Source organism: Acomys russatus, chromosome 19 (assembly GCF_903995435.1).
Source record: "Acomys russatus chromosome 19, mAcoRus1.1, whole genome shotgun sequence".
Lineage (NCBI taxonomy): Eukaryota > Metazoa > Chordata > Mammalia > Rodentia > Muridae > Acomys > Acomys russatus.
This window is the reverse complement of record NC_067155.1, coordinates 30,438,132-30,465,259: the sequence shown is the minus strand read 5'-3', so window position 1 is coordinate 30,465,259 and position 27,128 is coordinate 30,438,132. Positions and strand designations below refer to the sequence as shown.

Below are 27,128 nucleotides of genomic sequence, written 5' to 3'. Positions count from 1 at the left end.
TATTAAAGTCCAACCAGGACCCCCCAAAACCCCTGAAATATGCTCTGACTTCTGTACAGTTGTTACTGAAGACCTTTTCTGTGCCTCAGAGTAACTTGGATTCCATGTGCAGAAGCGACACAGGGATCAGCCCACCTGACTGCAGAGAAAGGTGTCCAGGACAGGGCTCACACACTGCTGGGATGCTAGGAGGCTCAAGGCAGGACAAGGAAATCAAAACCTAATATCAACTCTCAGTTACCTGTCCCCAGGTTTGTAGTGAGAGTCTTGTGAACAGTGGGAAAGCCCAGCCTCTCCCTCGGGGGATGTGCAGACTGCAAAGATATGAGTGTTGGGGCCTCATCCAGCCTTTTGGGATTTATCATCCTGAATATTAGGCAACCATGCAAAAGGGAAAGGAGCTAGATGCTCAGAGCTTGGCAAACTATGTCCCCCACTTGCCTTGGCAGTTAAAGGCATCTGTGAGTCAACACGGGCCAGACCCAGGAGAGGAGCTCAGCAGAGTCAGGAGCACCCACTTTACCCACCCAGGCTCCTAGGAGATCTCAGAGTCTCAAAGCAAGACTGTGGAAACCTAGCAGGAGAATTGAGGGAGAGAACCTTGCAAGACTAAGAAGGGGGCAGGCTATCACCCAATGGAATGCAGTAGACCATAAGGGGCCATTCTTCAGCCAGGAGAAGGAAGGGGTTGGGTTCCAGCACTGCACAGTGGAAGCATACAGTGCTGGCAGCTGGCACTGCTAGCAGTTTCCTATCCACATGGTTGGGTCAAGTCCAGGAAGGGAGCCCTGATAGTAGATGTGCTCATAACAGTTACAATCAGTAGAGCTTTGCAATGCTGCCCAGCCTATCCATTCTCTAGGCTCATTACTCATCTGTATAGAGACTCCTTTGCTTTCCATGGACACCTTGCATCCACAGCTGCCTCCCTCTCATACTTGGTCTTGTCCTTTTTTCTCCCTCTGAGGTAGACCAATCAGTACAGTGCCCAGGCGTCAGAACCCAGTAGGATGTAGGTCTTTGGAGGCAAGAAGATCAGGTTATGCTTCCCCTCCACTAAGTTCTATTTCTGGGAAGGTTCCACTCTAAAGTCTCATAAAGCCCCTATTTATACCTGCTCTCCTCACCCGACTCACTCTTCACACTGAGTACCCTGTTTCCCATTAATTTTGTCACCCTGATTCCTCTTGAAAATTTTTTCCACTCTACCCCAAAATGGAGGTTACAATTATCATCAGATATTGTCCTCCAAGCATACCAGCAGCTCACACTGGTAGACTCAGACCCTCCCCCCTCCACACACACCCTGTACCTTCTACATGTGCAGTTCATTCTGCTTTTCTTGTTCTGTCTTTTAATTTCATTTCCATTAGAATAATGATGAGAAACAAAGAACTAGTGACAAAGGAACAAATGTTGTCTTTGAGCTTAAACTCCATGGTTGAAGCATTTTTTTTTTTTTTTTTTTTGGTTTTTCGAGACAGGGTTTTCTGTGTAGCCTTAGCTGTCCTGGACTCACTTTGTACACCAGGCTGGCCTCGAACTCACAGCGATCTGCCAGCATCTGCCTCCCAGGTGCTGGGATTAAAGGCATAGGCCACCATGCCCAGCTGATTGAAGCGTTTTCTATCCAGCAGTTTCTACACATGAATCTATCTCTATCTTATTATGAGGAAACTGAGGCAGAAATCAGCTTTGCCCAAGGCCACAGAGAAAGTAACTAGTTGAACTAGGGTTTCTATCTAGGCAGTTGGACACCTTAGGCTGTTTTGCACATGAATGATTATTTGGCTTAAAATATAATAAGTGTTACCATAAGACAGGAGTCCTTAGATCTGTGTCTTGAACACCAAAGCTCCCAACTCTTGGGCACAAGGTAGTGGGCACTATCTTGTGATGATTACATGTAGCCACATGAGTCCTGGTTGAATAATGCTGAACACAAATCATGTATGTCACCTCAAAAATACCAGCATGCCACCCTCCAGAGTGACCTTTGCTTTTTTTCTTTTTTTTTATAGCACATGAAACTTTCAAGCTGGTGACTATCCCATTAGCTGGAGTCCTGGAGTGAAAAGACACAGACCAAGAAAGCACTTGTGGTTGATCATAGGTACCAGAAACCTGAACTGTTACTCAAGCCAAAAGTCCATCCTGAGCAAATTCGCTCTGTTCTGTTACAAACCCCAGACTTGACGTAATGGTTGTGAGTTTCAAGAACACCAAATCTGTACAGCTTGAGAAAAAAATGTCAAGTGCAGAAAGATGTAGTGAATGACTTTGAAAATTACTTACTCATTCTCACACTAATTATTGTGGGAACTGAATTGAACTCTAGATAAGCTCTGAACCCCCAAACCCTGCCATTTTGTGGGCATTCACTTAAGACATCTGATTAAAGGGTCTCTAAAGCTTCGACTGGACAAATTACTCATAAAAATAATTTCTTACCCAGATCCTCAGCCTTTGTTTTCGTTTCCTTAAACCCACATTTTAAAGTTACATTTGTGCATTGTGTGGCTGGATGGGCCTGGTTCTTGTGTAAAGGTCAGAGGGCAATTAGAGGAGTTAGCTTTCTCTCTCTACTATGTAGGACACGGTAACCAAACTCAAGTGAGCAGGTTTTGTGGCAAACAGCTCTACCACCACATCAGCTCACAGGCCCAGTTCCTCTGCTGTAGAGACCAGGCATGGTCAGGCTTGTCTGACAGTCAGAAAGGGGAAGAAGTCTCTCTCCATGACACACAGCCTTCAGTACCCAGTTATGTATTCACATTCTTGTATTATTTCCCCACTACCTAAGGCCAATGCTCTTCTATCCTTGTATATAGCATAGCAAGCAAAACTGCAGTGTCTCTTTTTTTAAAAATAATCAGCATGGCTACTGATATTAACTACTATACTATATCCTCTGGTACGCTTCAGATTTACTTGTCTTCCAACTACTTACACTACATTTGGATTTGTTAGAAAAATTTAATGGAGGCTAGTGAGATGGTTCAATGCTTTAGAGCATTGTCCATTTTTAAAGTCTTGGGTTCAATTCCCAGCACCCATATGGTAGCTATTAACAATCTATAACTTCAGTTCCAGGGGATATGATACAGATACCTTCTTCTGTACTACACGTGAACCAGGCATGTAGACTGTTAACATATACATACAATGAAAAGGTCCACACACAGAATAAAAGAGTGTTAAAAATATCTTTTAAAAATGATACAACTTCAGCTGGCTGCTGTAACAAACTACCTTCGATCTGGTAATTTTCTAAAATGTGTGTGTGTGTGTGTGTGTATGTGCGTGTATATGTGTGTGTATATGTCTGTGTGTGTGTGTGTGTGTGTGTGTGTGTGTGTGTGTGTGTGTGTTGAGAGACCAGAAGATTTAAACATTTTTGTTTCAGGATCACTGGGACAAAGTTAAAGAAACAGACCTACAGGCCTGAGCAAAAACCATACATGATGAGGCTTATCCAGCCAGCTACTGGGAGAATCTAGCTCTGCTGCATTCCTTTCAGCCCACAGAGATATGGTTGCTAAGAAACCAGCCCAGAGGGCCCCCAGCCTGTTACTAAAGTCATGTAGCCTTGTTCCTGGAAATACCACAAACTGAGCGAAATGTCCCTCTCCCCTAGCGACAGCCGGTCAGCACTGGACAGGATATTCTATCGAAACCTGAGATCGGATGTTTCTCCCAACCAGAAAGAACAAAGAAAGCCAGAACCGTTTGTGGTTTTGGTGCTCTCTCGCAACCAATCATTTAAAAAAAAATAAAACAAAAAACAATATCCTCTTTTGTGTTTTAACCAATAGACGCTTGCCAGGCTGGAATTCCCCTGCTTTGGGTGCCCTGGAAGGGAAAGGGACCTATAAATTCCCCTCAACCTGGAGCTCAGTGCCCTCCTCCTGATACCACTGTGTTGGTGATGGTTGGGAGCCCGGCTCGAGCTACAAATAAAGATCCTCTTGTGCTTGCATTGGTTTTGTCTCCTGGTGGTCTTTCAGGGGTCTTGTGAAAGGGGGACAATTGAGTGTGTGCATGCCACCCCAGTGTGGGTACCTGTACACTGAAAGAGCCTAGATGCTGCCCATATATTACTGTAAGGGGTGGAAGAGAAGGGAATTCAGGATATTGGGAGCAAAGTGACCGAGTGCTTTAAGTTAGGAGGTATCTTACTGTAAATTGTGGGGCTTAGCTAATAATCTGAACCACGAGGTAAACAAATGAGTGTATAAAAGAGAACAATATATTTTTCTTTTCTTTTTTAAACATTTGCTGGTTTATTATTATGTATACAGAGCTCTGCCTGCATGTACACCTGCAGGCCAGAGGAGGGCATCAGATCACGTTATAGATGGCTGTGAGCCATGTGGTTGCTGGGAATTGAACTCATGACCTCTAGAAGAACAGTCAGTAGTACTCTTAACCGCTGAGCCATCTCTCCAGCCCCGAGATAAATATATTTTTGAACTTCAAACTTCTGTTAAGCTTCCCTTCAGGCATTCACAATAATAATCGGTGGGGCTAAGCACGCACTCTCTCCCTTCCCATCCCGCTGTTCTTCTCAGTGGAGACACTGGCACTAGTCACACAACTCAGCAGTTGGGCTAATCAAAGCAGAAGACTTTGATGTCATCTAGGAGTTGTAGGGGGGAAGGAAACTGAGCCAAGAAGGGAAACTCACGTTCTCATGCTTGACTTTGTTTTGTCCATTGTAATCACTCATGGCTGTTTGCTCTGCTTCCCCTGGGCTCTTTGTCTAGGGGAGAGTTAGTTCCCAAAATGAATACCAGTTCACACTTGCTTATATATTCATGTCTTTGCAATGGTCTCTAGACTATAATAATGATTAACCAGGGGGAGGGGGGAAGACTGGAGAATTCCAGAGAATTCAAAGCTATACTAGGGGTGGAGGGTCGGAGGAATCAGCAGGCACTAGGTCATTTTGCTTCATTTAAAATGATCTCTCTCACACACACACACACAAAAATACATCATCTTCGACATGTTTGCTACCAAGGCTCAAATCCCTAGTCAGTCATCATGTCATGGTTGACTCATAGGCAACAGACAGGAAAGGCCTGACAGAGTTTTTAGGAAAGACTGATTTCTCAGCCCACAGTCACTTCCCAGAGACTTCCCTGCAAAGAGCTCTGAGCTGGAGATGTGGAACTCCCAGAAATCTCAGTCCTGCCACCCCAACTGCCTTTGCTCCACATTCAATTAATACGATTATTTATGGTGACTTAACGAGAGAGCAAGCCTAAGTGCAAGAAATCAAGAAACTGCGGTTGCTAAAAACAGACCCAGGCAGTTCTACAGTCCTTATTTTTACAACTGAGTTTCTGCAATTCTTGCCAGTGCAGGGACAAAACTAATGCCATGTTTAGATATGTAATGTATATTCTGCAACTAATGCTGTGGTCTGTAAATGTTCTATGAGAACTTGTCCTCCAGGCGACCTCATTTCTTCCTGCATTCCAGGAGTGACCAGGTACTGCCATAAACTAGACCTGCCAGCAGTCTCTAGAAACTCCACTGCAGTGATTAGATACAACTAGCTCTCAATGTTCCTCTGAGATTAAAAAAAAAAATCCAGCCTCCACCCAACCTGCCTGAAGGTCGACATTCCTGTGACCCACAACCCCCACTTACGTTTTCCCCCTTATAAACCCGTTCCCCTTGAAGCTCCGATGTCACTCTTCTCTCCTGCTGCATCAGGAGGGATTGTGGCCCGAAGCTTTGGCCCCTATTACAGGACCCTGTGTATGTTGCATTGGTATCAAGTACTGGTGGTCATTTTTGGGCGTTTCACAATCTGGTTGATCTTGGTATTACACCAGGAACCTAACTCCTTGCCAAACACACAAAGAGAAAAGTAAAAACTGTTTTAGTTTGGCAGTCCCCTTCACTCTGAGTAAACAGTAGTGGTTCCCTATTTTCATAGATTGTGCAAATTTTCTAAACAGGGAACAAAAGACCTGTTAGTTGATAGCTTCCTTACAGCTCAGGGGTGGGGAGGAGTGGCAGGGGATTAGGTTAAAGTCCATAAACTCCAATTTCTCCTTAGCTTCGGGGTCCCCAGCCTCCAGCCACTTTGATCTTTCAGATTTCCTTGGAGCTGCTTCACTTGGAAAAGCCCCTGGGCTCCGTCTACCCTCCTGTGAAACCTGTATCTCTTGACTCCTTTGGCCCAGCTTTTGGGTGGGTCACTTTGGGAGAGGTGTTTTGGACGTCACCTTAAACATCTCCTTCTGGCACTGATACTGATTAAAACAGCTGGGGCAGAGGAAGGAGATCTTCAAGAGGCACCTTGCCCTCCCCTACCTGCTCCTAAATAAGGGTGATTGATTAAATAAACAGAGTGAGCTAACCTGGTGACGAAGCTATAATAAATGCAATAAATGCAGGTTTATTGGAAGCAGCACAGGAGGGGGAAAGGGAAGGGAGGAGCATGGGCACGGGGGTGGGGGGGTCGGGGGTAGGTGTAGAAAAAAGGGGGTCCTGGAACCAAGATGTCTGGATGGGACCACCATCCACGTCCGGCACCAGATGATTGATTAAATAAACAGAATGAGCTAATTGCTGAGGAAGCTATAATATAAATGTATGTTTATTAGAAGCAGCATGTGGGGGAGGGAAGGAGTGAGGGTTAGGGAGGTAGAGAAAAAAGGGGGAGGGCTGGAACCAAAATATCTGGTTTCTATAGTGAATCTCTGGGAGTGGGAAAGCCCTGCCCCTAGGTAGAGGGCAAGCGATGCCAGCCATGCCCTGCAGCAGGATCTAACAGGGGTGCCCAGGAGAAGGGGATGGGAAAAAGGGAGATCTCATTAGAATGAAGGGAAAGCGGTCACTTCTAGGAAAGATCTTCTCCATCGAACATTGAACAGGGGAAGCTTGGCCTGCATGCCCCTACTGGGGAGGGGCACACTTCAAGCAGGCTGGCTTAGAGGGAGGAGGACTTTACTCAGGGCCTCTCACTTGACTTCCTTCTCAGGCAGCACACTCTCACCTGTGCCCCAGGCGGCGGTCCAGATGAGGGCCTGGGCAGTAGGGCTTCTGAGTGCCCACACTTAACATGGCGGTGCTCTGGCCGCTCTCCATCAGCGAACCCTCACTTGGACAGCGTCCAGGGATGTGCTGGCCAAGGTGGCTCTGACTAGGATCAGGCTCCACTGAGCTCTACCAGCTCCCCAGGATCACACTGCCACTGGCTCAGGGAAAGGGGGTTGCATCCACTGCAGGGTCTGCAAATCTCCCACATGGGTAAGAGACTAGTATACTCTGTGCCTGACATGCTCTTCTCCAGGGCAGCAGTGGGGCCTTTTGTGGGGGCTCCCAGATCTCTAACTCAGGGCTTTACACTCTGGGCTCCTAGGCTCTGCCACGCCCCGTCCCTCCCCCCTTAAGTCAGCCTGTCTCTGCTTTCTGCTCAGTTATCAGCCCACTTCTGATATACTCTTCCGCAGGTCCTAGAGTTGACTTCTCACACTGACGAGACTGTCCTGTCTGTATCTCCAATCTTGGGGATCAGAGACTCTCTTCTGGGCTCCACTGATACCGAGCATGTAGAAAATCTTTTCCACAATAGGGCATCACATATGTATATTTCTTTTCACAATTTTCATGTTTGTCCTCTAAGAGACCAGAAGAATACACCCAATGTCCTGTGCCTGGAAATACAGGTATTCAGCCACTTGACATGGGCACTAGGAATTAAACTAGATTCACAAGAGGAGCAGCAGTACCACTAATTCTCCAGTTCCCAACTATGTCACTCCAGTGCAGAGGATGGAGATGCTCCATCATTCCTTCTGTCTCTTATCTCTTGACCGTGAGGCGGTCCCTGATAGACGGCTGGTGAAGAGTTCAATGCGTGTCTACCCCTCTGTGACTGGACTCTTCACATTGCTTCTTATTTTAATTGTTAACATCATTAGACCTGTCAGATTATAATACAAAAGAATCCATACTTTGAGAAATAGTCTTCCTTTCTGGAATATTTTTTTTAAGACAGGACATCACTACAAAGCCATGGCAGTTTTAAAACTCACTCTGTGGAGCTGGAAGTGATTACATGCTCCTGTTATCCTTGCACGTGAGCAGGCCATGACAGGCAGATCTCAGTGATGACAAGCCCAGCCTGGGCTGCAAAGTGTCTGATCTCCTTGGGTACTAGCACGCGCGCATGCGCGCGCACACACACACACACACACACACACACACACACACAATGACACACTAGCATCACATAATTCAAATGGAAACAAATCCTTAAACAAATAGATTTTTACTGGTGAATATTTTCCTTGTGTAAGCACTCATTCCTGTAACTCGAGTGTTGAGGCACCTAAAGCCTCCTCTACAGAGTTTTTCTTCAGTACGAATTGGTTCATGTAACAGAAATTAAGAATGTAGGTTTGATGTCAGAGAAATCAATACTTCTCAGGAAACCTTGCTCTACCTGAAGCAACATGTCCCTTGTGGTGGGCTTGAGGGTTTCTAAACACACCCCGTTTTAGTTTGCACTCTCTGCTCTGTGCTGCAGGTGGAGGTTGTGAGCTCTGAGCTTCCTGCTACGGCTGCCATGTGTGATACAAAATAATGATGGCCGTCATTATGCTTGCATACATTGTTAACAATGGTTATATTCTCCCCCCACGAATAACCTGTATAACACCATGTAAGTTTGTTGGCTAAAAATCTTACCAAATCCGTTCTTCTTACAGATGCCTTTTAGTACAAGTTGCTTCGGGTTCTCAAAGACTACTGTGATATGCAAAGGCTTCAACAGGTTGCTTATATACTAAAGGATTTGTTTTTGTATAAAAGATACCACACAGTGCAAAAGTTTAACACACTGACTCAATTCCTGGGGTTTCTCTTTGCTATGACTGTTTCTCATGATTTCAAAAGCTGCTACATGAACAGGCTTTACCCCATTGCTTATTCATAGGGTGTCTCTTGAGTATGTGTTATTTTATCTGTTATTAAGAGGCTTTATCCTACCGAGACTTGATACCCTATGAGCATATACAGGGGGAGGAGGTCCCCCTCAGTCACAGTCATAGGGGAGGGGAGTAGGGGGAGAATGGGAGGGAGGGAGGAATGGGAGGATACAAGGGCTGGGATAACCAATGAGATGTAATATGAATAAATTAATAAAATTTTTTAAAAAGAGGCTTTATCACATAGATCACACTTGTAGGGGTTCTTTCCACTATCTGTTCTCTATGCACTGGAAGATGTCTGTGATACACAAATGCTGGGAACACGCAAAAGAGACTTGTCCTAAGTATTGCCTTTTGGTTATCAGCCTCCATTTAATCACACGGTGAAAATAAGTTAAAGTTTGCAGGCCCGAGGGAGGAAGGGGATCTCCTAATAACTGATCAGATGTTGTTATTCATATTTTGTTACCCAAAACATAATGACTGTTCTGCATCATGGCTTCTGTCTCCTAAAACATAATGACTGTCTGTTACCACAGCTTCTGTTATTCATCTTCTGTTCCCCCAAACATACTGTCTATTCCTAACCACACACACACACACACACACACACACACACACACACACACACACACACACACACACACAAATAAATAGATATGATTGGTAGGACCGTAAAAATATATTTTGCCTCAGTTGATGTGGATCACCCACATAAAGAAAGCCTTTATCTCTAATTCTGATTGATGGAAAAATATAGCTGTAAGTTGGCACTGATAATTGTAGTTTTCAAGGATAGAATCTCTGTAACATTCTGGATCAGAGTGTGGGTGGGTATCACAATTCAACTCCCACATATATTTTTGTGGCCCTGATCACCAGAATTGGCTTGATTACAGTACATTTTTCTCATTTTGTCATTTGCATTGGCCTGGTGTTTGGGTTGTGTTGGATCTAGGTGTACACCAAAACACAAAGTCCTTATCACATTGCCTGTGTTCATAAAATATCTCCACGGTATGCACACTTTTATGATGATGAAGACTATAGAAATGTACAAATGCCTTACCACATTAATAAATTCATAAGATTTCTTTCCAGTATGTATTTTTTTATGATGATGAAAACTATAGAAAATAACAAAGGCTTCACAATATTCCCTACACTCACAGGGTTTCTGTCCAGTATGATTTCTCTCATGACTTGGAAAGTGACTGTGATGTGCCAAAGTTTACCACATTGTTTATATTCATAGGATTTCTCTCAAGTACAAGTTCTTTTACATAGTCATAGATGACCATGAGCCAGGTGTGCTGGAGCCCACCTGTAATCACAGCTCTTGGAGAGGCAGAGGCTGGTGGATCTCTGTGAGTTTGAAGATAGCCTTGGACTACAAAGTGAGTTCAGGACAGCCAAGGATACAGAGAGAAATCCTGTACTGAAAAACAAACAAACAAACAAAGACCATGGTAAGCACAGGTTTTTACTACATTATGTCCATTCATATAGTTTCTCTCCATTATGTCTTCTTTCTTGACTTTGGAGATGACTGTGGCATGTAACGATGTTACCGCGATGATTAAATTCATAAAGCTTCTATCCAGTGTGTGTTCTTTTATGACTTCGGAGATTACTGTAACATGCAAAGGCTTTACCACACTGGTTACATTCATAGGGTTTCTCTCCAGTATGTGTTCTTTTATGTATTAGGAAATAACTGTCATGTGCAAAGGCTTTACCACATTGGTTACATTCATAGGGTTTCTCTCCAGTATGTGTTCTTTTATGTACTAGGAGATTACTGTTACGTGCAAAAGCTTTGCCACATTGATTACATTCATAAGGTTTCTCTCCAGTATGTATCCTTTTATGTACTAGGAGATTACTGTTACGTGCAAAAGCTTTACCACATTGGTTACATTTATAGGGTTTCTCTCCAGTGTGTGTTTTTTTATGACACAGAAGAATACTCTGAAATGCAAAGGCTTTACCACATTGGTTACATTCATAGGGTTTCTCTCCAGCATGCATTTTTTTATGTTTTCGGAGACTACTATGATATGCAAAGGCTTTACCACATTGGTTACATTCATAGGGCTTGTCTCCAGTATGTGTTCTTGTATGTGTTTTGAGGCTACTGTGACAGGAAAAAGCTTTACCACACTGGTTACACTCATAGGGTTTCTCTCCAGTATGTATTCTTTCATGATATAGAAGACTACTGTGAAATGCAAAGGTTTTACCACATTGGTTACATTGAAAGGGTTTCTCTCCAGTGTGTGTTCTTTTATGACACAGAAGAATACTCTGAAATGCAAAGGCTTTACCACACTGGTTACATTCATAGTGTTTCTCTCCAGCATGTGCTCTTTTATGTTTTCGGAGACTACTGTGATAGGGAAAGGCTTTACCACATTGGTTACATTCATAGGGCTTGTCTCCAGTATGTGTTCTTTTATGTACTTGGAGATGACTGTTACGTGCAAAGGCTTTACCACATTGGTTACATTCATAGGGTTTCTCTCCAGTGTGTGTTCTTTCATGATACAGAAGACTACTCTGATATGCAAAGGCTTTACCACATTGGTTACATATACAGGGCCTCTCTCTTGTGTGTGCTCTTTTATGTATATAGAAACTACTGTGATGTCCAATAACTTCACCATATTGAAAAGCTTCATAAGGTTTCTCTCCAGGATGACTTCTGTCATGACTTTGAGGATGACTGTGATGTGCAAAGGCTTTATCACATAGAGTATATCCAGAGGGTTCTTCACCAGTATGACTTCCTTCATGCCTGCAAAGATAATTGGCACATGGGAAACCTTTACCACACTCATTACACTGATGAATCCTTTTATTTATGATCTAATTTTATAATTTGGTTTATTGGTAAAGAGAAATTAGCTCTTGAGCATTCACCACTTTGTCTACATTCATGGCGTTCTCATTCATTATGGGTTGCTTGTTTTTGAAAATACCTGTGATGGTAAAAGCACTTACTACATTGCTCACATTTATAGGATCCTTTTTCTATCAGAAGTTTTTCCCATATCTGAAGAGAACTTGAGGAACTCAGAGCTTTAGCATACTAATTGCATTCATAAATTTTCCTATAGTATAAACCATGATACCTTGAAGATAACCAGGATAAAAAGAACAATTACCACATTCCTAACACTCATAGTGATTTTCTGTAGTGTGAGTTTGTGGGTATTCTGAATGAAATCGATAAACAAATTAGTTCTTGTTGGAGTACATTGTGTGAATGCATGTTTGTTATATTTGATTGTTGAATGCCAACCCAGTAGAGAGCTAAGTGCTACCCTAGTAGGCAGATCTTGGTATTGCTACTTCTATGGTCCATCACCATCCTTATTCTTTGTAAACATTTGTCATTTGTTACTCTCCTGTTGGATAAAGAAAGAGCTGATGACTAATAGCAAGGCAGGAAGTGGAGGGTAGTAATTCTGACGGGGGCGCAGCTGCAGTGGAGTTGCTGGGGAGAATAAAGTAACAACAACAACAACAACAAAAGCCTTGAGAAAGACCAGCAGGACACTGGTGAGCAGAAGGACACAAACAGGAGCAGAGAGGTAGAGACGGCCATTTGATGGGACATCGTGCCAGGCTTACTTGGGTTAAGGTAGAAAGCTGGCTTGGAATCTGCCCAGCTAAAATGTATAAGCTTTAAAATATTAAAAAGCCTCCATGTCATTGTTTGTACTGCTGGCACATGCGAAAGTACCGCATAAATTGTGAAAGTGTATCACATTCAGAAAATCTACTCGAAGTGAAGACTACGGTGTCTTCTAATTTTTCAGGGAGGTACATTGCTTCTTTTAATAATCCCAAGCTCACGGCTAGAATCTATTGTGAAACATGATGTACATATTCAAAGAATAATAATATATGAAAGGTTTCTACTTTTCATTCTCACAGTTTGACATTTTATTTATCACAGACATGTGATATAGGGATTAAGGTTTCTTGACACCATTCTTGATTCTCATAACCTGCCCCTCTCTCAAAACTTAGCAATGTTACTTCAAGCGTATAAGTAACGCCAACTTCACTAGGGACTATTTGCTTATTATCCTGTTTCAGACCCACTTTCATCACCTACTCAGTGGGCACACCTCCTGCAGTCTCAGAGAGTGGGAAACTGCACAGACTGCAGCTGTACAGCATAGTTCTACCGGGGCTTTGGTTTAAATCATGATGTCTGTTAAGCCATTGTTTCCTTGTGTTCCTTCTTAGAAGAACGCCTTGCAAACCCAGATCAAACATCTGACATGGAGGTACATGTTTGGTAAGAATTTAGTAACCATCAATAAATACACTTAAAGCAGTGATTTTTTACACTTTTTTTTATAAAACTTCCAGGATACCTTACATTTTCTTCAGAGTCATATTCATATCAGTTTGTACATGAAAATTACCTTCCATGTATCCTAGAACTTTGACAATGCTCTTGAATATTATGATCTTCCCAATTGTAGCCTAAAATACAGTACCAGAAAACATATGATGTATGATTAGAAATTAGGCAAAATTTAAGTCACTATCAACAGTGAATCTCAGAAACATGTCAGATTTATTCACCTCATTCTTCCTCGTTCTCAACTGGAATTATAGAGAAGCATCAGTAACAGGGAAAGAGTTTTCCCTTTATCTTAAAAAACAAAAGAAAATTCACTGACTTACCTATAGCAGACAGATTCCAGTAGGTCTCCAGCATCACATCTTTGTAGAGATTCTTCTGGGAAGGAGTCAGCAAAGCCCACTCTTCTCCAGTGAAGTTCACATGCACATCATTGTAGGTCACTGCGTTCTAAGATATCCCATACATGTATACAACAGAAAGCATCATACTGACAACTCTATAAATATATACTTCATTGACAACATACCAATAAAATTTTGGTACTTCCTCCATTTATGTGGTGACATATAAATGCTAATGTAATCGCCAAGTCGTTTTAGAAGGAAGCTGAGTAATGTGGCTCACCTCTCTCATTTCTGGATCCTTTGAATAGTTTATAGCTTTGCAAAAGAAGTGTCAATCAACATACATACTGAGAGAGAGACAAGTAAACAGATCTGCTGTACTCAGCACCTCAGCACACTTGTGAGAAATTGTATGAACAATTACTCACTATAAAAAATGATGGTGAAGAGCTGGGCGTGGTGGCGCACGCCTTTAATCCCAGCACTCCGGAGGCAGAGGCAGGCGGATCGCTGTGAGTTCGAGGCCAGCCTGGTCTACAAAGTGAGTCCAGGATGGCCAAGGCTACACAGAGAAACCCTGTCTCGAAAAACAAAAAAAAAAAAAAAAAAAAAAAAAAAAAAAGATGGTGAAGTTAGGTGTATTTTCTCATACATTTAATCCCAACATCCAGGAAGCAGAGGCAAGTGTATCGCATTGAGCAGGATGCTAGCCTGGTGTAGGCAATGAGTTCTAGGAGAGTCGGAGGCACATATTAAGACACTGATTCCTCTGCCAAAATTAGTCAAACAAAGAAAAAGGATAAAAAGGACCCAGATCTTTACTGAAGTTATTCCAAAAAATTATATATTCATTCTAGTTCTGTATTCATCTTACAGAAACCTTAAGTGCTTCAGATTAAACTATATCATTAATATGATCTTACTAAAAAAAAGATTGTATATTTAAATAGTTACAAATGGACAGATGAAAATATTAGCACTGTAAATATTGCTCATAAATAAGCACATACAGCATTAGAGTTGGCTCAACAGTGAAGAGCTCTTGCTGGTCTTCAAAATAACTGGGCTAAATTCCCAGTACTTACATATGAGGTTACACCTATCCATTATTCTAAGTCAGAAATTCTGAGGCCATCATCTGACTACTGTGAAGACCAGGCACACAGGAAGTACTTATTCATGCTTACAGGCAAAATACTAATAATCATTCAAAAAACTCAAAACAACCATAACAAATAGGAAGAATGTCACACACCTGAAATCATATGACTCAGAGGGCTCAGACAGTTTTAATGCCATGAAAATGTGGCACGCTGAGAAATAGAACATGTTGTGCCAAATTTCAAAATTCACGATGTGCATGAAGATCAATCCAGGAACATATAGTTGACATGTCCGAAAGCCTACACTCCAGGTCCATCAAAGACAAAAGCCAGGCACGTGAGCCCACATCGAATCCCTGCAATCTAGAGTAAGATTCAGCTGGATCTCTAAGTTTGAGGCTGCCTGGTCTACATACCTACTTACCTGACAGCTAGGGTTACACAAAGCAACTTTTTCTTCAAGAATAAAACCAGCAAAATTAAATATGTATATAAAAAGAAATAAAGCATATATAACCCCCAAGGAAATAAAGGCAGTCATTAAAAGTCTCCCAACCACCAAGTGCTTTTAGTGCAAAATTTTTCCAAACATCAAACTATTCTAGGAACATTGCCAAACTTGTTTAATAAAGAAGGCCACAGCCACCTTGTTATCTAAACCACACAAAGACTCAAGAAAGAAAGAAAATTTCAGACAGATCTCCCTTATGAACATCAATTAAAAAATACTCAATAAAATTCTTGCAATCTGAATCCAAGAACACGTCAATAAAATCATCCAACAATATCAAGGAGGTTTCATCTGAGAGGTGCCAGGATTGTTCAACATATGAAAATCCATCAATGTAATCCACTATATAAACAAACAGAAAGAAAAAACCCCACAGGATTTTCTCATCAGATACTGAAAAAGCCTTTGACAAATTCCAACACCACATTCATGTTAGAAGACTTGGAAAGAAAATGCACACAAGGTGTATACATAAACACAATAAAGGCAATAAACAGCAAGCCTATAGCCAATATCCAATTAAATGGAAATAAATTTAAAGCATTCCACTAAAATCAGGGACAAGACAAGGCTGTCTACTCTCTTTGTATTTCTTAAATATAGTATTTGAAGTCCTCACTACAGAACTAAGACAACTACAGAGGATCAAGAAGATACAGAGTAGAAAGGAAGGAGCCAAATCACTACTATTCACAGATGATATGATAGTAAATATAAGTGACCAAAAAATTCTACTGTAGAACTCCTCCACATGATAAAGCTGGCGGTTACGAAACTGACTGAAAAAATCCAGTAGCCCTTTTGAATATCAACTATAAATGGGATGAGAAATAAATTATAGACATAAAACTCTGCACAATAGCCACAAAAAAACTTAAAATTCCTGGTGTTACTCTTAAAAAGCAAGTGAAAGACTTGAATGAGTACAATCCAAGTCTCTGAAAAAGTAATTGAATAAGATATCAGAACATGGAAAGATCTCTCATGCTCATGGCTTGGTAGGAATAAGAAAGTAGAAATTGCCATCTTATCAAAAGCAATCAACAGTTTTAATGCACTTCCCATAAAAATCCCAACACAATTCCTTGCAAACCTTGAAAGAACAATCCTAACTTCATACAGAAAAACAACAAACACAGCATAGTTAAAAAAAATTCTGTGTAATAAGTAACTTCTGGAGGTATCACCATCCCTGATCCCAAGCTGTATTACAGAGCAATAGTAATACAAAACAAACAAACAAAGAAACACATGGTATTGCCATTAAAAACAGACCTGCTGATCAATGGACTTGAATCAAAGACCCAGAAATAAACCCACACATCTACTGACATTTGATTTTTGATAAAGAAACCAAAACCATACAATGGAAAAACGAAATCATCTTCAGCAAATGGTACTGCATGTAGTAGAAGAGAAACAGGTCTGTATTTCTCACCTTTCACAAAACTCAACTCTAAGTGGATCAAAGACCTCAACATAAAATTGGAGAGTGTAAATCTAATAGAAGAGAAAGTGGGGAATAGCTTTAACTCATTGGTACAGGAGACGCCTCTCTGAACATCACAGGCACTAAGATCAACAACTATAAATGGGCCCCACAGAACTGAAAATCTCCTGGACGGCAAGGGATACTGTCAATAGGACAAAATGGCAGACAGCTGACTGGAAAAGACCTTCACCAATGCTGTGTCCGACAGAGGGATAATATCCAAAACACAGAAAGAACCCAAGAAATTGGACACCAATAAATCAAGTCATCCACGTAAATAACGGGGATCAGAGCTAAACCTAGGCCTAGAATATTCTCAGCCTCTGAGATACACTGGTTTCTGTTGTTGTTATTGTTGTAGTTTTGTTTTGTTTTTGTCGTTGTTGCTGTGTGTTTTTGTTTTTTTGTTTTTGCCAGATAGGGTTTCTCAGCGTAGCCTTGGCTATCCTGGACTCACTTTGTAGACCAGCCTGGCCTTGAACTCACAGTGGTCTCCATGCCTCTGCCTCCTGAGTGCTAGGATTAAAGGCGGGAGCCACCACACCCAGTTTGAGATAGACTGCTTAAGGAGCTCAGCCGTACTTGTTCTTTCTGAGCTCTGGGCTGGCTGGTTCAACTCAGCTGTTCTGGCTCAAACTCTTCTCACAGCTGACTTACTTAATCTACTTTCTCTCAGCACAGAATTGCTCTGCTTAGCCTCAAACTAACTCAGCAATCTGCTCTAATCTTCTGGATTATTTACATTACCTGCCTGATTCTCAGCAACCCATCTCTCTATTACTGTCCTGGTAAAAATGCTTCCTCTCTCTGTAAAAATGTCTCTTGAGTAGCTTCTGTTGGTTCTCTCTCCTGGGAGTTAGCCATATCCTATTCTACCAAATCTTCTCTGATTCATCACCTCTTCTTCCACCCAATTATATATCACTTTCAAGCATGGGTGCTGCTTCCTTCTTTAAGTGAACTTAACCTTCAATTAGGATGAAAGAACCATGCCTGGATCTAAGCTTCTCTTTACTTGATGCTTGCTGTACAACAGGCTGTCTTTAAACTCAGATCTCTTTTCTTCTGTCTCCTGGATTAAAGGCATGTTTTGTATTACAACTGGATCACACAGACCTAGAAGACCTTTGGATGTGATCTCTTGCCTGCTGGGTTACATACACCTAAGATAGTCTTTGCATGTGATCTCTTACAAGACCAGCCATCTTCTGATTTAACGTTCTTCTGCAGAAGGGGGCATCTCTGGGAAAGGAAGGGTCCTTGAAATCTATGGGTGTGACTCTAGCTGAGACCCGTATCATCAGGGGTTAAGAGCCTGAAGTTGCCAATTACTATAGCCAGGTGGGACTTCTAGTGGAGGGAGAGGGACACAAAATCACCCTTAAAGCCATCAACCCAAAATTTATCTTGCCGACAAAAATTATAGAGATAAAGATGGATTAGAGATTGAAGAAATGGCAAACAAATAACTTGCTGCTCAACATAAGACCTACCCAAAGGAGAAAGAGCCAATCCCTGACACTATTAATGATACTCTGCTATGCTTGCAGACAGGTTCCTAGGATGAGTGTTTTCTGAGAGTCTTCCTCCAGCAGCTGATGGAAACAGATGCAGAGACCCAGAGCTAAACAATAGGCAGAGAGCAGGGAATTTGGGGGAAAGTTGGGAGAAAAGATAAAGGGATCCTCGGCAGTTGAGGACGCCACAGAAAACCTCCAGTCAACTATCTTGAGTCCATGGGGACTCACAGAAAATGAACCGTAACCGAAGAGCATACATAGGGTGAACCTAGATCCCCTATATATAGAGAGAAGATGTGCAGTTTGGTTAACATGAGGGTCGCCTAACAATGGAAATAGGAGCCTTCTGGACTATGCTGTCTGACTTTGGATCCCTTTTTCACTATCTGGGCTGCCTCCTTAGGCATCAGTGGAAAAGGATGTTCTTAGTCCTGCTGCAACTTGAGATGCCAGGGGAGGTTGATAACACTTGTGGGCCTCCCCTTCACTGAGGAAAAAGAGGGCTACTTGAGGAAAGGAGGAATGATGGTGGGACTGGGAGTAGAGGAGGGACAGGTCAGGCTGTAAAGTGACTTAATTAATTAGTTCATTAGTTAAAAATAAGGCTAGCAAAATAGCTTAACATTGAATACTAACTGCTTCTACTATACCTTATGTGATTAAGGGCACAGTCTATAGTTGGGAATGCATGACAGCATGAGAAGGAAATGAACAGTTTCAAACACAACACAGTAGAAACAAAAACATAAAATGGGTTGAGTCTACAGACACAAAAATCCCATCCCCAAAAAGACATCTAGGTAAACTCCTAGTACAAAAGCTCCCCTAAGATAGCCAAAAAAGGGGAGATAAGTGTTTAAAGATATGAGGTTACCTAGAGTCTTTCTGATTTGACCAATTATATTCTGAAATTTGGTCATTATTGACTCACAGTGAAAATGCATTTTACTCAACGTCAATGATCCTAACGGTCTGCAAGGGGTCATACACTATTCAAGAGAACAAAGACTCTTCTGACACTCCAGAAAATCTTTTGACAGCTATATTTTCTAAAATCTGGAAACAGGTTATATACAATATACAATGGCACAGAATAAACCTTCCCATTCCAATTGAGAGGAATGCACATATATTGAGGCAAGATTGGGTGGAGACAAAAAAAAAAAAAACAAAAACAAAAAACCAGCAACTCAAACACCAAGACCCTAGCTCTGTCTCAGATACATGGGGCTTCATTTTCGCAGGGTATAGATGGTCCTATGACTGCAATGTCTCATTCATCACTCAGTTTTGTTACTTGAACTCAGTATATGCATCTCTCCATGATATATTTCTCAGAGCTTAGGTGTCTCAACATCTTATGGTCTCAAAATGCACCTTGGGCTACATATCCAAAGCCTGGTGAAATGTAATCTCATAGTTTCCTTACTGGGGCACTGACTCTGCAAAACATAAATAGCTGGAGCAACGCTGAACTGAAATCACAGAGACAGAACACATGACCTTGAATTGTGCATCATTCTTGTTTTAAAAACCAGTACAATGGGGGCTGGAGAGATGGCTTAGAGGTTAAGAACACTGGTTGTTCTTCCAAAGGTCCTGGGTTCAATTCCCAGCAACCACATGGTGGCTAACAACCATCTATAATGAGAACTGGTGCCTCATCATTAACATTGTTGCCTGCTTTAATTGGCTTATCTGCAGCTGAAAGCTTCTTAAGCCAGAAGCCTGCTAGCTTTGGCCTCTTGGGGTTCAGGAATAGCCCACGCTGACCACTTGGACAACAAACTCAGGGCATAGAAATTTACTGGTCATTTAACAAAGACTGACTGGTCAAGAAAATTCGATGCGTTTGAAAAAGGAGTCTATGACCCAGGGCCATTCACAGAGTAATTAAAAAGGAGAATCAGGAAGAATCAATGCTATTTCTGGTATATTGTATCTAACTCAGGCAAAAAGAATTAACTCTATTCCTGCTATATTGTGCCTAGGTGGCTAGACAAAGCATTTTACACTGATTCGATGGGATATAAGGTAGGGGATATTGGAGATGTTCTAGTGCCCTACTCTTCTCCTGAGAAAGAAACAATGCAGGGTAATATTGCTTAACTCCAACAGAACATACATTTATCTTTAACTCAAGCAGAACAAGCATTTATCATCTGTTGTCACTGACTCATGGTATTATTTGGTGCTTCCTATTGGACTGGATTCCTGGTATCCTACCAAGGAAGTATAAAATCGCCTCAAAGAACTGCTTCTAAACTAGTTCACACCCCCTTTTTCTATCAACCTTCTTTCTCCCGTACCTCTGGTTGGTAGATTAAAAGGAAGATAAAGGGATTTAGGAACCCTAAATAAAGTAGGTTTTGAAAAATCTAAACCTACAATAGAGTTGGCACTGGAGCTCACAGAGTAGCTCCAGTTGAACAAATCTCCCACCCTGTGAGTTCCCTGTCAGCAGCAACTACAACTGATGCTTTGGGTGCTGCTGCCTTTTCCATGGCTTCAGCTTCTCAGTTTCTCCAGGAGTGTGATCGCTCATCCCAGCACTGTGGAGATTTAGACACAGCAGCTCTGCAGTCCTGGGCTGTTGATGTCTGGAGGTGTGGAGAGGCCAACAACACAAGCTGAAGATCTGAGAACCCTTCTCATGGAACACATGTAGGTAGCACCCAGGTGAGCAGAGGATGTAAAAAGGGGGCACCCAGGGAATGATGTAGGGGGATTCCAGGGCCAAAACTTGAAGGAGCCCTGCCTGGCTGCTGGAGATCCTCTGAAGGGGACCTGGAAACTTTCTTGCAAAGTATACATAGTTCACAAAGAGTCCATGGCAGAGAAGGGTTTACCTGTTGCTTGAATCTGCATCAATGATATGAATACAAAACTGCTTCAGCTAACTGATATGAAAATGTTTACCCACCGATCTGGTCTGTTTTCCTTTACATGCATAAGTTAATCCATGCTGGGAGATGACATCATCACTCACCTTGCCTCAATCAGGTCTTTCTTCATAGTATTGGCTCTTGCAGCTGACTACCCTAAACATTAGTCTGTGAGCTAGTTATGGCCTGTCCTGCTTCACCCTGCAGTGTAAACATAAACTGTGCATCCTGTTCTGTTCTGAAGGCAGAAGCCATGATCCACATGAAAATCTTTATTCCTGATATGGAAATGGACAGTTCACAAATTGACTAAAATGAGTTATTTTAAAACTCTGCAGTGGTACACTCCTTTAATTAAAGAACTTAGGATGTTTAGTCAAGAAGAAAGCAAGGCCATTTTTCTGGGAAACAGACAGCCGTCAAGGCCCCCTGAATTAGCATAGCTTTATCAGAAAGAGTTTTCTCAAAGACATTAGATGCAGCTGTGCTAGAATTAATATGCCTTGTCACACAGACATCACAGTACACACAAATACAAAATTAACTAATAAAAAATCTCTGTAATGACAGCTAAAAACAGACTTTGCATTCTACATGCTGCTGCCATTAAGTTTCTTTAAATTTAGCCCCCAGGTTATGTTTCCAACAATTTAAATATGGACTGGATACAGCAAGCCTAGCCACTGAAGACATTTACCTAGAAATGATAGTGACAGAAGTATTTCTTAAGGACCCCAGTACTTTCAAACATCAGTGACAGAGTCCTAAGTGGAAGGTCCCAGAGGATGAAAAAGAAAGGAGAGTAGAAGAGAGAAAGTACAAAAGCTGAGGTGAGGAGGTTTTGCACAAGCTATGTCTTATGTCTAGTAAGGTTTGTAAGAATTGCATCTTGTATACCGCTCACAGGGGGAAATGAAATAAAAGGGAGATGTTTATGAAGTCAAGTGACGCTTCATACAATGAGACAAACTCGAGAGGATAGAGAGGATCTTACACCTAAACGTTAAATGCTAAGGGCAGAACTTGTAGCAGATCCTACAGAAATTAAGGCTTTCCAAAGTTGGCATCCTTCCTAGAACATTTCTATACACCAGCGCAACCAAGTCTCAAGGGACATGAGCACCTCCCTTAGAATTACAGTGTCCTGAAAGGAAACAGCACAATAGTTCATGGCCCAGGCTGCCAGTCAAGGGCTATACATTTCCAGATTTGCAGAGATTGGCATTTCAGTAGCCCGTGTGCATATTCTCCAGTAGCTTACTGCTCTGTCTTCCCACACAGCCCCACCACTCCAGCTAGCTCTCCACAGCAGCCTGCTCCTCCCATTTCTGGGCAGTGACCCTCCACTCACCATGTCGGGACTTCGGGACTTGCTTGAGCTTCTCTCACAACACCCAGCTGCAGAGGTCAGAGCACACCACGTGGAACCACCCAAGCCTGCACAGCCGCACAGCGGACTCTTCAGCAAGACTCCCGGAAGAACCCGCCTCCGCATCTGACCTTGGGCGTGTCTCTAGCTGGAGGCCCTGATTGGCCACTTCATCTTGAGTGACATATACAGCTCTCCAGGTTAGCATGCTCTGGAGGGGCACAGAATCATGGTTGCTGGCCCAAGCTTCCTACCCAGGGCCAAACCTTTTTCAAGAGATGTAGAGTCCTGCATTTCAGTAGCACTGTCCTCCAATGGCCTTAACATCTGCCTTCCCAACTAACCCGGGGAGGACTCACTGCTTGTGCTTCCTCAGCACAGCCTCCTGCTCCTCCCCTCTGTGGACAGTGACCCTGACCTCAACAAGTCACACACCCAGTAGCCACTTCCCCTGCTTCCTCCTCTATCTAGGTGGGTAACTTGAAGAGTCCATTTCTCAATTTGCAGTGGAGTTATCTATATGTCCCACTAGTAAAGAGCAATGTTAGGAGACAAGAGTTTTGTGTCTTCAGGCTGGGGACAAGCAAACTACTGCTTCTTTTTACCAGGGAGTTATGAGACAACCTTGGGAGAAAAGCAGGAAACAGATGATAAACACTGGGAAATACTGTTGTTAGCCTACAACTATTCCCAAGAGGGAAAGTGAAAAACAATTGCATTGCTAAGTTAGTCAAGGTTCTCTAGATGAATGGAACTGATAGAAAGAATCTTTCTTTGGTCCCAGGTTTTTTTCATATTTATCATGTGAAAGGTAGCTGTACACAGCATGAAGCCACAAAAACAAAACTTTTGTTTACTAAACTCTCTCCTTAATTTTGAATATTTGGGTACCCTTTCAGTTGTGGCACAGATTGAATACTCCACTCCAAGTTGAGTGATAGGCATTGCAAGCTATGCAGCCTGATTCCAGGAAGAAGAACGTTTTGAAGGGAGAACAGACAGGTTCAGCAGGTTCAGCAGATGTGACCTGGTGAGCTCAGGGTAGCTGCCCACTAGGGGCCTGGCGGTCATGGCACACACCTTTAATCCCAATGCTCAGGAGGCAGAGGCAGGGGATCACTGTGAGTTCAAGGCCAGCATGGTCTCCAAAGTGAGTTCAGGACAGCCAAGGCTACATAGAGAAACACTGCCTTGAAAAATAAGACAAACAAACAAAGAAACAAAATTACTCATTTGAGTAATGTAATCAACTGACCATTTCAGTACCATGTGGAGCATAGCTTCTGCTTTCAGACCATCCAGAAGGTCTGCCCAGTGAAACAGGGTAGACAATAGCTAGATCACAGACTAAGTTTTGAGACTCAGCCACTGGCAGAAGTCCCCATTGTGAAGAAGGACCTGATTCTAGCAGGGTGTGTGAATTTGTAACTTTCCAGCTTTATTAATTCATGCATGGGAATAAAAGCAGATCAGATGTTTGGTTACCATTTGGTTAGGTTAGCTTGAGCCAGTGACTATTGCAATTTCAATTAAGGGGCCATTGACTGTAGCTGTGTGTGTCAGGTTAAAGATCTCAGCAGCTAACATTGCACATAGGGGCAAGGTCAATCCCTGTCTTATTAATGCCATTCCCTCTACCAGAGAAGTTTCTGCTCTTTTTCAAAGTCAGTCTGCCTATGTGTTTTTGAAATTGTATTTATCTTTCTAAAAAGTCAATTGATGGTGTTTATAGAATTCACTTTCTTATGCATCACAGCTCTAATCTTTTATTTGTTTCTGCTCATGCCAATGTTTCCCAGTAATTAAAATATTCATTCTTCTTCTCAGAGGTTTTCATCTTCATTTCTGTTAGAGCAACATCCCCTGCAGCTCACCCTTTCCTCATGCTGTGCAGTTAAGACTTTTTTGAGCACCTAACCCTCTCATTCCCACTGCCTGGAAGACAGTCCTTCACTTCCTTATAGGCAAGGCCCTAACTAGGAACTCAGAAGAAAGAGGCACCAGTGAATGATTGTCCTCTATCCTCCTTGGACTTGCTGGGTGGAGTTACAAATAAAGGGGACCTGTGTAAGAACTGTTTTCCCTGACCAACTTTGAAGTGATGTAGTCCCAGCACAGAAATGGATGGGGAGGAAGAAAAGGGAGAGGTTTACTCATTTGACAGTAATTGGTATTAGCAATGAGTAGTCAGGTATTCAATTTCAGATGATCAGTAAAAGTCCAACTATCCACTTTTGGAGGGTCACAGGCCAAGGCAATCAAGAATATGCATGAGGAAATGAACTCATTTCTAAAAACTAAGTTTCTGAAGTTTGTTTAGTTCTACCAACACAGAATACATGCGCACACTAGTCTAGCTTTTCCTGACAGGAATGTTATTTTTCCTGTTTGAAAATGTAGAAGGTGAGAGGAAAGATGGGAGTAAATCTTGGTGTGCTCTACTACATATGTTTAGTCTCTGAATTATTTTGGACCACAAAACTTGTTCCAACTTTTAAAATAATGATTTAGATTATCCTTAAATGACTTGAACCTTTTTCTTTCTCCCTAGTTAAGTCTTAAACCCTGAGACAAAGGTCTGGGAGCCTATTTAACAAATCAATAGAAATGTGGCTGTCAGGTTCTCCTAGCATCACTCAGTCCCTACTTACTGCAAGGTAATGGTTGGCACACCCCACAGCCTAGTACTGGGCTGTCCTTCCCCTACCTTCCCTTTATGCATTAATTCTGATGCCTTTGTATATAATACCTACACACACTCAACTCCATTTCCACAAAAATACAGTGAACTGTGTTCTCCACAATCTCTCATTCTATCCATGTTTCTGTGTGTTGACAGTTGAAGAGATAGAGTTGCTTTCCAACCCTGGCCACTAGGTACTTTCGGAGATGGCCTCAGGGCTGTTGTATACTTTCTGAGAAAAACCACACCCTCATACCTGTCCCAACCACCTGACATCACATGATGTCCCAAGCTGAGCTCTTGCCCCCTCAGGGATAAAATAACTAGTAACCAATCATTTTAAAGACATTCTTCAGAACCAATCATAGTCCAACAACTCTGCTTAACTGCCAATTCTGCTTCTGTAAGGGTATGAAAGAAGCAAGCTTTGCTTATTTGGGGTCTCCAGCTCAACAGAGTTTGGTAGGCCATGTCACAATGGATCAATAAAGCATCCCTTGCTGTTTGCATTTTACTGGACTCTTGTGTCTCACTGGGCTCCTGGAAGTAGAACCAAGCCTCCAGGTCTTACACAATATACAGAATCCATTATTAAATTTCTTTTAATTTATATATTTGCTTCACATCCTGATTGTAGCCCTCTCCCCCCTCTCCTCCCATCCTCTCCCTCCCACCCTTTCCACTCCATCCCTTCAGAAAACAGGAAGCACGCCTACAAGCACTCTCAAACCCATACCAGCACTTCAAGTCTCATCAGAACTGAACCTCCACTCATCCCTGAGGTCAGGCAAGGCAGTCTGGCTAGGGAAAATTGATTGAAAGCGTTCAACACAGTCCATGTCCTGGACAGCACCCACTCAAATTATTAGTGGACCCAGATGATGATCACACTGCCTATGGGTTACATATGTGCAGGGGTCTAGGTCTAGTCCATGTATGCTCTTTGGTTGGTGCGTCCATCTCTGTAAGTCCACATGGATCTAGGCTAGTTGGCTCTGCTGGTCTTCTTGCAGCATTCTCGAATTCTCATAAAATGACAGAATTGCTATGGATACCTGCAATCTCCTGAGGGCAGTTTCAATGGACTTTAAATTAGTTTTAGAGGTATCAGAATTCTCATGTTCATTGCAGTTATATTCAAGGTGACCAAAATTTTAAAAAAACTAAATACTCATTTGTTGAAGACAAGCTAGGTGGCCCAGGAGGACATTGTGGTGAGTTAAGACAATAGCAATGCTTAAAGGATTATACACACTTGGAAAGGGCTTTCACAGTTGGTGCAGTATTATCAAACAGCATGTCATTACTGTTGAAGTGTTGGGGACCTACTCCTTTCTCCCATTTGATATAGTTCTAGTCTTATGAAAGCGAACTCTTCCAAGCTGCTCTAGATGGTTGGAGATGAAAGTCCGTAGTTACTCACGTAGAAATCTTACTTGGAGTCTTGTTATATACTAGTTAGATAATTACAGGACAAGATTTATTTAGTCTCTTGTGTATGTTTTCAAGGTTAAGCAGATTGTGTATAGCTAGAAGCAAGCAATGTTTATCTATTTAGATAAGCTGACATAGATACATTGATTGTTCAATATAGATACATAGATAGACACGCATGTTATTCACTGTGGTAAATACATAGATGGTCTTCAAAACACTTCAGAGACTTACAGAATATGGCATTCAATAAGAAAGGCCTAGCCGGGCGTGGTGGTGCACGCCTTTAATCCCAGCACTTGGGAGGCAGAGGCAGGCAGATCGCTGTGAGTTCGAGGCCAGCCTGGTCTACAAAGTGAGTCCAGGATGGCCAAGGCTATACAGAGAAACCCTGTCTCCAAAAACCAAAAAAAAAAAGAAAGGCCTTTCCTGACAGAGAGACACAG

The 27,128-nt window shown here is 42.2% G+C and overlaps 2 protein-coding genes across 2 annotated transcripts in view; one reads left to right on the top strand and one right to left on the bottom strand.

Annotated features, from left to right (window-relative positions):
• Positions 1 to 27,128, top strand: part of LOC127203988 (zinc finger protein 721-like) — a 1,570,727-nt gene that overhangs the window by 1,322,673 nt on the left and 220,926 nt on the right.
• Positions 10,551 to 13,783, bottom strand: LOC127203999 (zinc finger protein 431-like). Its single transcript, XM_051162955.1, has 4 exons — positions 13,662 to 13,783; positions 13,397 to 13,457; positions 11,657 to 11,751; positions 10,551 to 11,572 (listed from the first exon to the last, which is right to left on the bottom strand). The coding sequence occupies exons 1-4, from the start codon at positions 13,693 to 13,695 to the stop codon at positions 10,551 to 10,553; spliced, it is 1,212 nt and encodes a 403-aa protein (XP_051018912.1). The 5' UTR covers positions 13,696 to 13,783.